The 13743-nt window shown below is 40.5% G+C and overlaps 1 protein-coding gene across 2 annotated transcripts in view; it reads right to left on the reverse strand.

The window, feature by feature from the left end:
• PTPRN2 (protein tyrosine phosphatase receptor type N2) overlaps positions 1–13743 on the reverse strand; it is a 1272212-nt gene that overhangs the window by 679966 nt on the left and 578503 nt on the right. For both annotated transcript variants that reach the window (XM_077151559.1, XM_077151568.1), the window contains one exon: positions 7717–7803. In XM_077151559.1, the coding sequence (XP_077007674.1) occupies positions 7717–7803 (87 nt within the window). The remainder of the gene's footprint in view (positions 1–7716; positions 7804–13743) is intronic.

Consider the following 13743-nt stretch of genomic DNA (forward strand, 5'->3'; position numbering starts at 1 on the left):
ATACAGCTACAAAAATCCTCAACAAAATATTCACAAATAGAATCCAGAAGCACATTAAAAGAATTATACACCATGATCAAATGGGATTTATTCCAGGTATATAAGGTTGGTACAACAAAAGAAAATCAATTAATGTGAAACACTACATCAATAAATTAAATCAGAAAAAACACAAGATCATCTTGACTGATGTAGAAAAGGCATTCAACAAAATTCAACATCATTTCTTGATGAAAACAATTTAGAGGATAGGAATAGATGGGAACTTCCTCAACATGCTAAAGGTAATAATACATGAAAAACCTATCGCTCACATCATACTTAATGAAGAAAGACTAAAAGCTTTCCCACAAAGATCAGGAACAAGATAAGGATGCCCACTGTCACCACTGTTATTCAACATTGTGCTGGAAGGTCTAGCCAGAGCAATTAGGCAAGGAAAAGAAATAAAAGGCATCCAAATTAGAAAGGAAAAAGTAAAATGCTCACTGTTTGCAGATGACAAGATATCATATACAGAAAATCTCAATAAACCTACAGCAAGGCTACTAAGGCTAATAAATTAGTTCATGAAAATGGCAAGGTACAAGATCAATATGTAAAAATCAGTAGGTTTCTATACACTAGTAGTGAGTAACCTGAGGAGAAAAATCAAGAAAAAAAAAATCCATTTACAATAGCAACCAAAAGAATAAAATATTTAGGAATAAATTTAACCAAGGCCACAAAAGATCTACTCACAGAAAACTACAAGAAATTGCTAAAAAGAAAAAAGGAAGACCTAAATAAATGGAAGAACATACCATGTTCATAGATTGGATGACGAAATATAGTTAAGATATCAATTCTACCCAAATTGATTTATAGATTTAATGCAATACCAATAAAATTCCAACAACTTACTCTGAAGAAATACAAAAAGCAATAGCCAAATTTATTTTGAAGGTCAGGGTGCCTCAATTTGCTGAAAATATCTTAAGAAAGAAGAATGAAGTGGGAGGTCTTATTCTACCAGACTTTAAAGCATCTTAGAAAGCTGTAGTTGTCAAAGCAGCATGGTACTGACATAAAGATAGATATACTGTCCAAGGGAACTGAACTGAGTGTTCAAAAACAGACCATCTCATCTATAGAAAATTAATTTTCTTTTTTTTTTTTTTTGCATGGGCAGGCACCAGGAATTGAACCCAGGTGTCCGGTATGGCAGGTGAGGATTCTGCCACTGATCCACTGTCACACCACCCAAAATTGATTTTTGATAATGCTGTCAAGTCAAGTCAATTGGGACAGAGCAGCCTCTTCAATAAATGGTGCTTGGAGAAATGGATATCCATATTTAAAAGAATGAAAGAGAACCCCTATCTCACACCTTATACAAAAATCAACTCAAAATGGATCAAAGACATAAACCTTTTGTGTATCAAAAGAGTTTGTCAGGAAAGTAGAAAGGGAGCTTACCTAATGGGAGACAATATTAGGAAAACACATATCAGGTAAGGGTTTAATATCAAGAATATATCAAGAGATACTAAAACAACAACAAAATGACAAACAACCCAATTGAAAAATAGACAAAAGACACGTACAGACAATTTGCCAAAAAAGACATACAATGGCTCAAAAAAATATATGAAAAGGTGCTCAACTTCACTGCTATTAGGAAAACGCAAATCAAAACCCCAGTGAGAATGCAGGCTGTTGAACATAGATGGTATATGGGGGAAAAAGCACCATCAATGCAAGCGAGGGTCTATAGTCTACAGTAACATTGTAATATGCTTCCACTGAATAACAAAGGCATTAAGCCAAAACTAAATGTCAACAGGCGAGGGCATTGGGAAAGGGGTATGGATTCTTTGTGGAAGAAAAGGAAATGTCTTCAGATAAATTATGGGGATGAAGACATGTCTAGATTGGACTGTATGATGTGTGAATAAAACTTTTAAAATGAACAGAGAGAAATAACTGCTAGAGAAAATGCAGAGAAAGAGATGTACTTATTCACTGTTGGTAGGGAAGCTGAGAGGTGCAGCCCCTTGGAGGGCAATGTGGTGGTTCCACTGGAGGCTAGGGGTAGGGTTGCCATATGATCCTGAAATCCCATGGCTCAGTATTTACCTGGAGGAACTGAATGTGGGGACACAAATGGACATTTGCACACTGGTATCTATGGTGGCACGATCCACAATGGACGGAGGTGGTCTAAGGGTACAACAACTGAAGAATGGATGGGGGAATTATAGTATATACATACAATGGACTACTGGCCAGTTGCAAGAAGGAATGAACTTGTGAGGCATGCAAGTAGATGAATGAACCTTGGGGACTGTATGTTGAGTTAAATGGCAGAAACAGACAAATATTATAATGCCTCTCTCATAAGGACTATGATATAAAAACTTGGTGAACTGAAGTTGAGAGCATGGGTTATCAGATTGGGGCCTATTTTAAAGGGTCCTAGATTGTAAGCTCTTATGGCAGTCACATATATTCAAGAGTTGTAACTGTTATTCCTAAATCTTGAGATACTGAGCTGTTTGTTTATAATCTGGTCATTCCCAGAGACTTTGGGTATTTATGTGACACCTAAGACTCAGAATTAGAGTGCTGAAGCTATGAAAGTCAGCAGTACCCCATACAGGAACTGTTTAAAAATTTGAAAAAGGGATTTGACTTCAAGTAGAGATTTAAATGAAGCTGATCTGGATAGGACTAAGGTAAATCAGAAAAAAGGATAAAGGATGTTATTGTTCATATTTTACAATTTTAACTTCTGTGTGAGACCAAAGGGAGAGATGCTCATTTGGTGTAAAATTTATATATCTATAGCACACTATCTAATTTGATTTGTATGGTCAGTTTATTTGAACACCATAATTACATGGAACCTTGAATAGGGAGTGAGATCATGTTGGTTTGTACACGTTAGTATGATGCTCTGAAAATCCCAGAGTAAACTGGGTAGAAAATAAAAAAGCATTTGCAAAGTCCCCTTGAGAAACTGGGGAAAAAAGTGGAAATATTAAACTTCCCCACCTGGGAATTCCTGATATTTGCACAAGCACTGGGGACTACCAATATCACAGGCCAAGCGCTCAATCCTGCGGCCTGCCCTCACAAAACGTTACTGCAAAAGGGAAGCTAAGCCTACTTATCGTTAGGCCTAAGAGGCACCCTCAGAGAACCCCTTTTGTTGCTTAGATGGAGTCTCTTTCCCTATGCCAACTCAGCAGGTGAGCTCACTGCCCTTTTCCCTAAGTGAGACATGGGTCCCAAGGGTGTAAATTTCCCTGGCAACATGGGACATGACTCCTGGGGATGAGCCTTGACCTGGTATCATGAAATTGAGAAAACCTTCTTGTCCAAAAGGGAGAAAAGAAATAAAATAAAGTTTCAGTGGCTGAGAGATTTCAAATAGAGGTAAGAGGTCATTCTAGAGGTTATTCTTATGCATTGTATAGATATCCCTTCTTAGTTTTTAAGGTATGGAATAGCTAGAAGGAAATACCTGAAACTGTTGTACAATAATCCAGTAGCCTTGATTCCTTAAGATGATTACATAGCTTTTACAGTGTGACCATGTGATTGTGAAACCTTTATCCAGTGTATAGAAAGATGAGTAAGAAAATAAAGACAATAAATAATAGGGGGATACAGGGTATGAGATATTTTGGGTGTTCTTTTATATTTTTGTTTTTATTCTTATTTTTATTTCTTTTGGAGTAATAAAAATGTTCAGAAATTGACTGTGGTGATGAATGCACAATTATATAATGATAGTGTGAACCATCGGTTGTATACTTTGGGTAATCATATGGTATGTGAGATAATTATATGGTATGTGAATATATCTCAATAAAATCGCATTAAAAAAACTAATAAGAGTATAAACTGGGAGTAGAGACACCTGGAGGTAGGCCCAGCTCTAAGGTTCTAGTGTGTCACTCTCCCCTTCCAGATTGATACGCAAGTTTACTTGCAACTGTGTAAGCCCAAAACTGTGGTTCCACAGCAATTTCCTATTTGTTTGTCTCAAGGACCTATCACATACTGTTCAGGGATGGGCATTTGCCTTCCACATCTTTTATATCTTCTTCTGCACTATGCACAGTGCTGGGCATCCCCATCCCATTGGTCAGCATGAACTGAGTGTAGGGCCAGTCCAGACCCTTTGTGATAAAATCCAACTGTTTTACCCACATAGCTTCATTTTGGTCAAGGCACTGGAAGATATTTTCTTGCTTTTTTTTTTTTTTTTTACATTTGAATTTAAGGCAATAGCACATGAAGAAAAATATCTTGAAACATTCATTTTTGTGCTTTTTTTTTCTGTCATTTCCCCACCATGACTTTTCCTGTAGGCACTCAAGGCATCCACAGTACGTCAAAGAGAATTCAAGTAAATGAAAGGAAATGTGACATCAGTGTTCAGTGACTTCCCAAAATGGCCCTTGAACCTCACATCAGAAGCCAAAGTTTCTGATGTTCATAAGCAGGGTTTTGTTGAGAGAAAAATAGTCATGGATCATCAGATGGTGAAACTCTGAGGTCAGGAGTTCTTGCTAGAATGATGTATGCAAGAAAGGATACAAGCATTGGCTGGACTGAGGATAGAGAAAGGAGAGGCTGGGGGTTGAGAGTGATCTTGGAGAAAGTTGTTGGGGCCTGGAAAGGAAGGGAAACACTTGGAAGAAACAACTTTGGGAGGAGTAGAGTGAATATTAAGAAACTTGCCAAATACCACCCATTACTTGCCCCAAGGAGACACACCTCCAGTGGACTGTCTTGCAGAAGCAATTCTCACCCTTGCCCCAAATACTTGCCCATATGGATACCCCAAACACTAAAATGAAAGCTTTTTCTAAAGGGCCAAAGTAGAAGAGAAGGTTCACCTGCTTAAATATTCATGTTTGCCTGGGGAGGCCTGGATAGTAGGACAGCTCCCAACCTGTTATCCTGAGTTCTATGTTCTCTGTCGAAATGCTCAACAAAGTACTTTGTGAATGGTTTTGTCACTGTGCCTCAAGTAAGAGGGTTACAGAATTTTAAAGCTGGAGAAAGCTTTAAGATTTTACCTTCATTTTATGGATGTTTAACATTTGCTTCATAGGTGACAAAACTGAGGACCCCAGGGGAAAAGTCACTTATTTCCTCAAGGGCCACATAAACCCAGGCTCTCTGATTGTGTGTCTTCTATCCCCATTAGAATGGGGACAAACCTGTTTAGGCCCTGGAAGTATCTTAACATTTTTAGGTCTCGGAAGCATGATTTATTTTCACCTTTGGTGAACTCAGTCATGCAAGACACCCTGGAAGAGTAAATATTGCTCCTCTAAGGACCCAGCAAATTGACAGTGGGAACCCTGGCCATGGGACAACCAAAGTGGTCCTGACAGCTCTGGTTTCTACAGCTCGGCAGAGCATGTTCCCTTCTCTTCATTTATCTCTCTCTGGTAGTTCCAATCACCAACAGGGTGCTTCCTGTCAATTATCAAATCTACATCTAGCCAGAATCTCTCTCCTGAGCCAAACAGGCATCATGCCTTCGAATTCCTATAGGTACTTCCCAAACAAATAGTTTTATCCAAACTGTTCAATCCCATCATGTTTCCCCCAAACCCTCTCCTCGTCCTTAAGTATCTGGCTTTATGAATGCCTCCCCACAAACACCCAGCCCTAAACCAGAACAAGAACTCATCCTTCACTTCCCCTCACTGAGTAAAGCATCATGCAGTTGTAGCAGCTATTAAAGTATCAAAGCATTTTCCTACCTGTTGGTCAGCAGCTGCTGCCCTTGCACATCCCTCCACGACCTCAACTCCAACTGCCCATCCCTCTCTGTCTTCTTTACAGACTGCAGAAGCCTCCCCACAATTCAGCACTTGAATGGCAAACACCTGATAAATCAAGTGTCTCCAGCAAGGCTTGCTGTGGGCTACTTCTGTGTGGCCTGCACGTTCTAACTGGTAGGCCATCATGCTCTATTGGCAACTGAATGTTCTGAATATCTGATATGTTTTGCCCTTGTCCTTACCCTCCCATAATCTATCTACTTCCCAATTTTTGGTATTCTACCTTCTAGGTATCTCTTAAACACCTTAGGTGTCTCTCGAACCACCTTAGATTGGTTTCCATTCTCTCTCATCTAAAATGCTACAAAATCCTCCTAACTTGTATCCTTGCCTCTAGTCTTGTCTGCTTCCACATGGCAGCCAGGCTGCTCTTTTAAATACAAATCTGACCCCATCATTCTGCTGCTTAGAACACTCCCATGGCTCTCCATTGCTCTGCAGATGACGTCCAGACTCCTGAAGATGGCCCTCAGCTCACCCTCTTTGACTTAACACTGCCACACCAGCCCAGCCCACTTCTGCCCTCCAACTGTAGAGAAGACCCTGCAGGTTCCTGAATGGGTTGTGCTCCCTCAGTCACCTACAGGTCTTTGCATGCTCGTATTTACCTACTGAGTGCTTCCCACACAGTGCTAGGTATTTGGGGTACAGCAGTAAAGAGTTTCAATGTTTGTCACATCTCTCTAGGGCATATCGACTTGTCCTGAAGGTTGCACGTGACACATTTCTCCCTGGAAGCCCCCCCTTCTCTGCTCAAACTGGGTGAGAGCTTCTTTTTAAATGTTTCCTATCATCCTCTATGGTAACTGTCTAAAATAAATGGTAAGGTATTTGAGGACCGGGAAGGTATCTTGCTCATGACTGTATGCCCAGCTCCCAGGGCTCTGCCCGGTCATAGTAGAAGCTCAAGAAAACCCAGTTGTGTGAATGAATAAAGAAAATGAATAAAATAAATACTTGTTGACTGAACAGATGAATGGACTACTAAAACACCTACAACGATCCTGTAAATAGCTCAGCTAATTTCCAGTTCTTAATATTTCACTCCATATATACTAATCTATCCTTACCTGTCTTTCAAAACTATCTCCAAATTCAGACTTTCCAAATTTGAACAGACCTAACTCTGCTCACATCTGCATTCAGCAGTCTCTGTTCATGGATTACGTCAACCTGTTTCTTTGATTGGGTTCATTTATGTATGTTCTCTTTCTCAAGTAGCTGCCATACATTGTGCTACCATGTGCCAGTCCTCCCATACACATTATATCATTTAGTTGTCCTAAAATCCTCACAATAGATGTCATACCCAAGTTTCAGATGAATAAAGGAAGCACATAGTGCAAAAATAATGGAAGCACATTGAGATTCCAAAGCCCGTGTTATTTCCACTCAGCTGCAGTGTCACCCGTGTCATCTGAGTCTCGGAGTATTCACTAGAGCCAGTTATAAGGCTGCGTATACTGAAGATGTTCAATAAATGCTGGCTGACTTTTCATTGGCAGTTCCTATCCCCGGAGATTCTGATTCATTTGCAAAGGGGTGGGGTCCAGGCGGCAGTATTTTTTAAAGCCTCCCAGGTGATTCTAATGTGCAGCCAGGGCTGAGAATCACTGCCTTAGTCAAATGCCATTCTTTCAGGAAGATTATAATTTTTATAATTAAACTCAGGTTTCAGCTGTGTTTAAATAACTTCCCAAAGCCCACTGGAATTTTCCTTTCATTTCTTTTCTAAACTGTTTTTCTCTGATATAATTAACAAAAACCACAGACACACAGTTCTTCCCTTCACAAACCAATTTATGAAACTGAACGTGAGGTGAGGAAAGAATCAAATCTAAAGACCCCGACGTCGGGTACTTACGTGATATCTGCAAAGGTGCTTGTCGGCACCTTCAGTAGATGTGCTATGTCCTCTATCAACTTCGTTCCCTCTTCTGGGCTCAGAGGGCTGTTGAAGAATAGCAAAAGGGGGGGGGGGGGGGGGACAGTGTTACAAAATGGAACTCATCAATACTTGAGAAGCTAAAAGTCCCCAAAGAGTTATCACCTTGGCCTCTTAGTTTCTGAAAGCCACCTCTGCTCACGGTATTCCTGTCACATAGTGATCATGATATCTGGGGAATTGGGATCAGGTGCTTCTTCAGGCATGATGAATCACCTGAATTTTCCAGCAATAAGACAAACAATAAGGTGCAAATGGAATTGTTAGGAAGTGTAATGGGCCCATGATGCAGCAACTGGCTCATTTCAGCCTTCAATAAAAAAACATAATAAAGAGGTTGGGAGGGGAAGGAAAGAAGAAAACAGAGAAAGAAAAGACAGGAGACAGTAAGAGAAGCAAATGCTAAAAATCAAATTGCAGGATAGAGTGTCAGTTGTGCAAAGGAAACACACTTATTTTAAAATTGATTTATTTCTGAAATAAATTCTACCATGGTGAGAGGATATTTAAATATCACATATTTACAAGTAAACAGCAAACAAGATGGACAAGCCCACCACAGTGTCTCATCCAGAGAGGGATAAACATTCTGTGGTGGCACCATGGACTAACAGTCACCAACAGCAAGGCCATGTTTTATTAGGCAATGAGGAGTCATCGTATATAATTTGAAGTTCCAATTACAGGTCCTTAATTCCAGTAATCAGTTTTTCAAATCACCGGTTGTTTGTGAAATCCTATTAGTACCACTTCAAAGAAATTTTCAAGTTATATTGCTAAATACAATTATATTGTACAGCAAAGTGTTTCAGCCAAACAGAACACCCACCGATGCAGCAAATATTTAAGAATGCCTACTAGGGACCAGGTATTGCTTTAGGAAACACAGCAATAAACAAAAAAAGGCCAAGTTTCTAACATCATGGTGTTTAGGGAAGACAGGCAATAAAGAAAAACACAAGTAAAAATAGTGTCAATTGGTGGTAAGTTCTACGGCAAACAGTTCAGGAGAATAAGGGAGAAAGGGAATATGGGGTGGGAGAAGAAGGGATGGAGTAATTTTTTTAAAGGTAGTTAGATAACACCTCTTCAAAAAGATAACATTTGAACAGAGACCTGAAGGAAATGAGTTACAGGATATCTGGGGGGAAAGCATTCCAGACATTGAGACATTGAAAGTATGAAGGCCCTAAAGCAGGAGGGTGCTGTGGCTTCAAGGAACACCCAGGAAGTCTGTTTGGCCATTATGGAGACGGTATAGGGAGAGTGGCAGAATTCAGAATGCCGAGTAGGCAATTGGCTGTATGAATTTAGAGTTCAGGAATGTAGCTTAGGCTAGAGATGGAAGTTTGGGTGTCAAATCTATATATGGTGTTTGAAGGCAGGAGAAAGAAAGAGCAGCCAGTGAGATAAGAGGTAAACCAAGAGTGAGTTTCAAGGAGAAAGACATCGAATAAATTGGTCAGGAGGAAAAAGGACTTGAGTTGACCATTGGATTTAGCACTGTGTAGGTCACTGATGAGTCTAACATAAACTATTTCAGTAAACTACTACGGACAAAAGCTTGATTGTAGCATGTTCAGTGGAAAAGGGGAGAAAGGGATTTAGATGATTCTTTCAAAGAGTTTTGCTACAGGGGAAGCAGAGAAAGGGGATATATCTACAGAGGGTACTTTTGTTAAAGCTGGGAGATTTAACACTGTGTTTAGTTACTGACAGTAATGATACAACAATGTTGATACAGGAGCAGGAGGGGAGAAAGGCTGCCATGAAATCCTTGAGTAGGCAAAAGGGATGGGACCTGGTTTACAAGTTGAAAGATAGGCCCTAAATAGAAGCATGAAGAGCTTGTCCATGATAACAAGAGAGAAGGCAAAATGCGTTAACACCCAGGCAGGTAGACAGTAGACGTGGTGATTAGAGAATATGGATGGTCCCCACCAATTGCTTCACCTGAGGAATCATTTAAAATATAGGTCCCTGGCCCCTGGGACTGGCAATTTCCATTCCATAGGTATATTTGTTCACAGAGTACTCCAGGTGTTTTAAATGATCAATCAAGTTTCAGAGCTAAACTTGATTGTATTTACTAAAAACAGAGGTTTCTTATTTGGAGTTTATGAATCCCTTTAGAGACAGAGGAAGAGAGAACATGGATGCTACAGAATGAAAGCAAGAGAGAGGTGGATGGATATTGGTTGATGTGGATTTTCACTGGGATTCAGCCTATCTGTAAAGCAAAGCTATTGGTACTGAATAAACACAGAAGAAAGTGAGTGTCACAAGTTGATGTTGCAACCAATCATGGACACAAGCCATATTCAATCTCTTTGTCCATGACCATAATAACATAGGAATCTAAGAAAGTTAAACCATGGACCACCTTTCATTTGTAAAAGTGAAAGAACCCTATACATATGGTAAAGACTGCTATTTAGGGAATAGATTGACTGATAATCAACTAGGTATGATCTGAACATCTGAACCTTGCCTAAGAGCTCAGAATTTCTAGGTGCCAAAGCCAGTGGTTTGCATATTTCGCCATGCCTCAGAGTCACTTGCAGAAGTGATTCCAGTCCCTTCCAAGTCCTATGAAGCCAGCATTATCAGAGATATAGCCCAGGACACATTTAAAAAAAAACAAAAAAAATCATTTCCCAAGTAGAGCTGATGATCAGCCCACTTTGGGGATTTTTGTTACAGTAAATAGAAAGATGATGTTTTGGTTTCCTAGGCTGCTCAAGCAAATACCATGAAATGGGTTAACTTAAACAGTGGAAATTTATTTGCTCACAGCCTGAGGCTTGGAAAAAGTCCAAATTCAGATATCTTCAGGGTGATGCTTTCTTCCAGAAGACTTGAGTTCTGAGGCTGCCAATAATCTATGTCTTGGTTTTTCTGTCACATGGTAATGCACATGGTGGCCTCTGATGTCCTCTCCATTCTTTTCTGGGTTTTATTGATTTTAGGTTCATGCTTCAGGGCTTTTTCTCTCTAATGTTTGAATTCATTCATTTATAAAGGACTCCAGTAATAGGATTAAGACCCATCCTGTTTGGGCTGGGCCACACACACCTTAACTGAAGGAACCTCATCAGAAGAGCCTACTTAGAATGAGTTTGTACCTACAGGAATGGATTTAACATGTTTTTTCTGGGGTACATATAGCTTAAAACTACCCCAGATGAGAACATAGTCCTTGCCCTAAAGAAAATTACTAATCAAGATGGGTGGTTCTCAAACCTGTGAGGGCATGGAAGTCACCAAGAAGGCTTGTTAAAACACAGATCCCTGGGCCCCACCCACTGAGTTTCAGATTCAGTAGGCCTGGGGTAAAATCTGAGAATCCGCATTTCTAATGAGTTTCCAATAGCTAATGCTATTGGTCCAGGCACCGCATCACCTTGAGAACCACTGGGCTATGCTCATGACTTCATAAATAACTACCAATGCAAAGTAACATATAATTTTATGCCAATTTATATAATTCAGCATCTAAGCAATCTACAATTTAGCAGAAAGTGACAATTGGAACTAAAATGTGTTTAAAGAATATTAAAGTCACTCATTCACTTATTGAGCACCTTCTGAGTACCAGTTCCAAGCTAGAAGCTCAAGGTACAATCAATGATGAGAGAAACAGAAATGTTCACAGTCCTTGTGAAGCTTCCAGTCTAGTAGAGGAAGTAGATATTAACCAAATAATAACAAATAATTGTATATTTACGAACTGTAACAAGTGCTACAAAGGAAAAGCTCTATAGGAGATATGTACAGAGTGCAATGACAGTTTATACTAGGGAACCGGGCCCAGTCTGGCAGGGGAGTATCAGGGAAAGGTTCCCTCAGGAGCTGTCATTAACCTGACAAGGATGAACAGATATTAGTAGTGTAAAGTAGAGAAGGGGAAAGGAGGGATACAGGGACTGGAAACAAGTGTCTGCGAGGGTCCTGAGGTAGAAAAGAGGTTGGCCCCTTTCGGAACCTGAAAAAAGGCCAAAGAATGCGGAAAATGAGAGGCAAGGAGTAGGAGGAGAGGTTGGAGGCAGAGGCTGGGAACCAATCACAAAGCTTTTCATAGTCACTGTTAAGCATTGGTTCATTTATTCTAAAAACAATGGTAAACCAGTGATTTTTTTTACACAAGGAAACTGTTCTGGTCAAATGCATATTTTAAAGATTACTCCCCGGTGTAATGAGAGGACTGGAGGAGGCTGGAGGGGATGCAAGTTAGAAGGCCACAGCCACCGTCTAGATGAGAGACAAGCTGGTGTGGCATGACTGTATTGGTGATTGAAATGGAGAGCAGAGGACAGATTCAGGACTTATTTAGGGGATAAGTTCTTCAGGCTTGGGTGATGGATTGGGTTAGGGAGTATGTATGGGAGATGTCAAGGGTTCCTCCTCGGATTCTGGAAAGTGGAAAAGGATGGCTGGATGTTGCTGCTAATTTGCTGAAACAGGAAAACACTGAAGACAGACTCAGTACGGGGTAGAAATGCTGCATATATTAAAAAACTGCCTCCTCTTATTTGCCTTGACATGCCCTGACATGTCCAAACATCTCTCGATCTTGCAAGCCCTGCTAATCTGACCCTCTGCCTAGCAACTCCTGAGCATATATCACCCCACCTCTTCACCTCCTTTTCATTGGACCATGTACACACCCCCTTAACCAATCCACATACTCCATACTAGCCATCCGTCAAAGTTTCCCCCCCTATGTTACCTCCCCTTCACCAACCCTATATATTCTCTGTGTTTCCCCCTCTCGGGAGCCTAGCCTGTAAGCCTTGCCAGCCAGCTAGGTTCCGCGAGCTACCCCTGCAATAAACTGCTGCAAATATTCTTTGCTCTCGGTTTATTGTGCTCGCGCGCCCTCCAGACCTTCGAGCCCCGTGGTTTCGGCTGACACCGCTCTCCAGCCGAACCGCATCCGAGGACGAGACCCCAGTGCGGTCGGGCTAGGCAAACCCCACGCCGCAGAGAAGATCATGAGTTTGGTGTTGGACATAATGAGTATGCGATATCGTTGAAACATTCAATTAGAAACATAGAGGAGCAGGAATGTGGACCAGGCTAAAGTTCAGAGAAGATAGGTGGGCTGGAGATTTAAAATTGGGAATCACTGGCTAATATGGCAGTAGGCACTGAGCTAACTGATTTTAGGATGTTTTACTTAAATTTGGCAATACCCTCAAAGTACATGCTGTTGTTATTCAAGTTGGGGAAATTCTGCATCAGAGAAGTTAGTAATTTGCCCCAAATCACACAGCTAATCAGTGGCAGGACTGGGATTTGAGACCTGAGCTCTCTGATTGTCATCCCATTTCTTCATATTTTAAGAACACCACATCACATCATGCTGCCTTTGGAAGAGGAAAGAAAAGGAGCCTTATTAAGTCCAGATGAGTAACTGTTGTTTCGATTTTTACATAGGAATACCAGTTTTTGCCATGTAAGCTATTTTTTATCAACTACGTTCTAAGCACTGCTCTACACACTATATATATACATATATATTTACATATAAATAATATGTTAGTAACACTTTTTATTTCGAAGCCTCTCCACAAACCGGCTAGGTATTATTCTTCTGGAAGATGATAAAAGAGAGAAGCTCAGTCTTCATGGGTCATAGAGCTTGTGTAAAGCAGGGCTAAGTACCACACCTGGGATCTGCAGATAGTTTGCTGGGTTCTTTCCACCTCATCATTGTGCTTCCTGAGCAATTCACCCAAAGAGGGTGGAAACTCTTCCTGTCAAATACAGACAAGTTTCTCCAAACCTACAAAAACATGAGTCTCCTGGGAGAGCAAAACCCAGGGTTCCTTGACCTGCCTGTGCTATTCTGCCTATTCTGCTGGACTGCCCAAATTGCTGATCTTTTGTCATATTTCCTCAATGGAAAGATTCATTTTTTCATATTGTAATATTGTGGTAGTT

Source organism: Tamandua tetradactyla, chromosome 1 (genome assembly GCF_023851605.1).
Source record: "Tamandua tetradactyla isolate mTamTet1 chromosome 1, mTamTet1.pri, whole genome shotgun sequence".
In the NCBI taxonomy this organism is placed as follows: domain Eukaryota; kingdom Metazoa; phylum Chordata; class Mammalia; order Pilosa; family Myrmecophagidae; genus Tamandua; species Tamandua tetradactyla.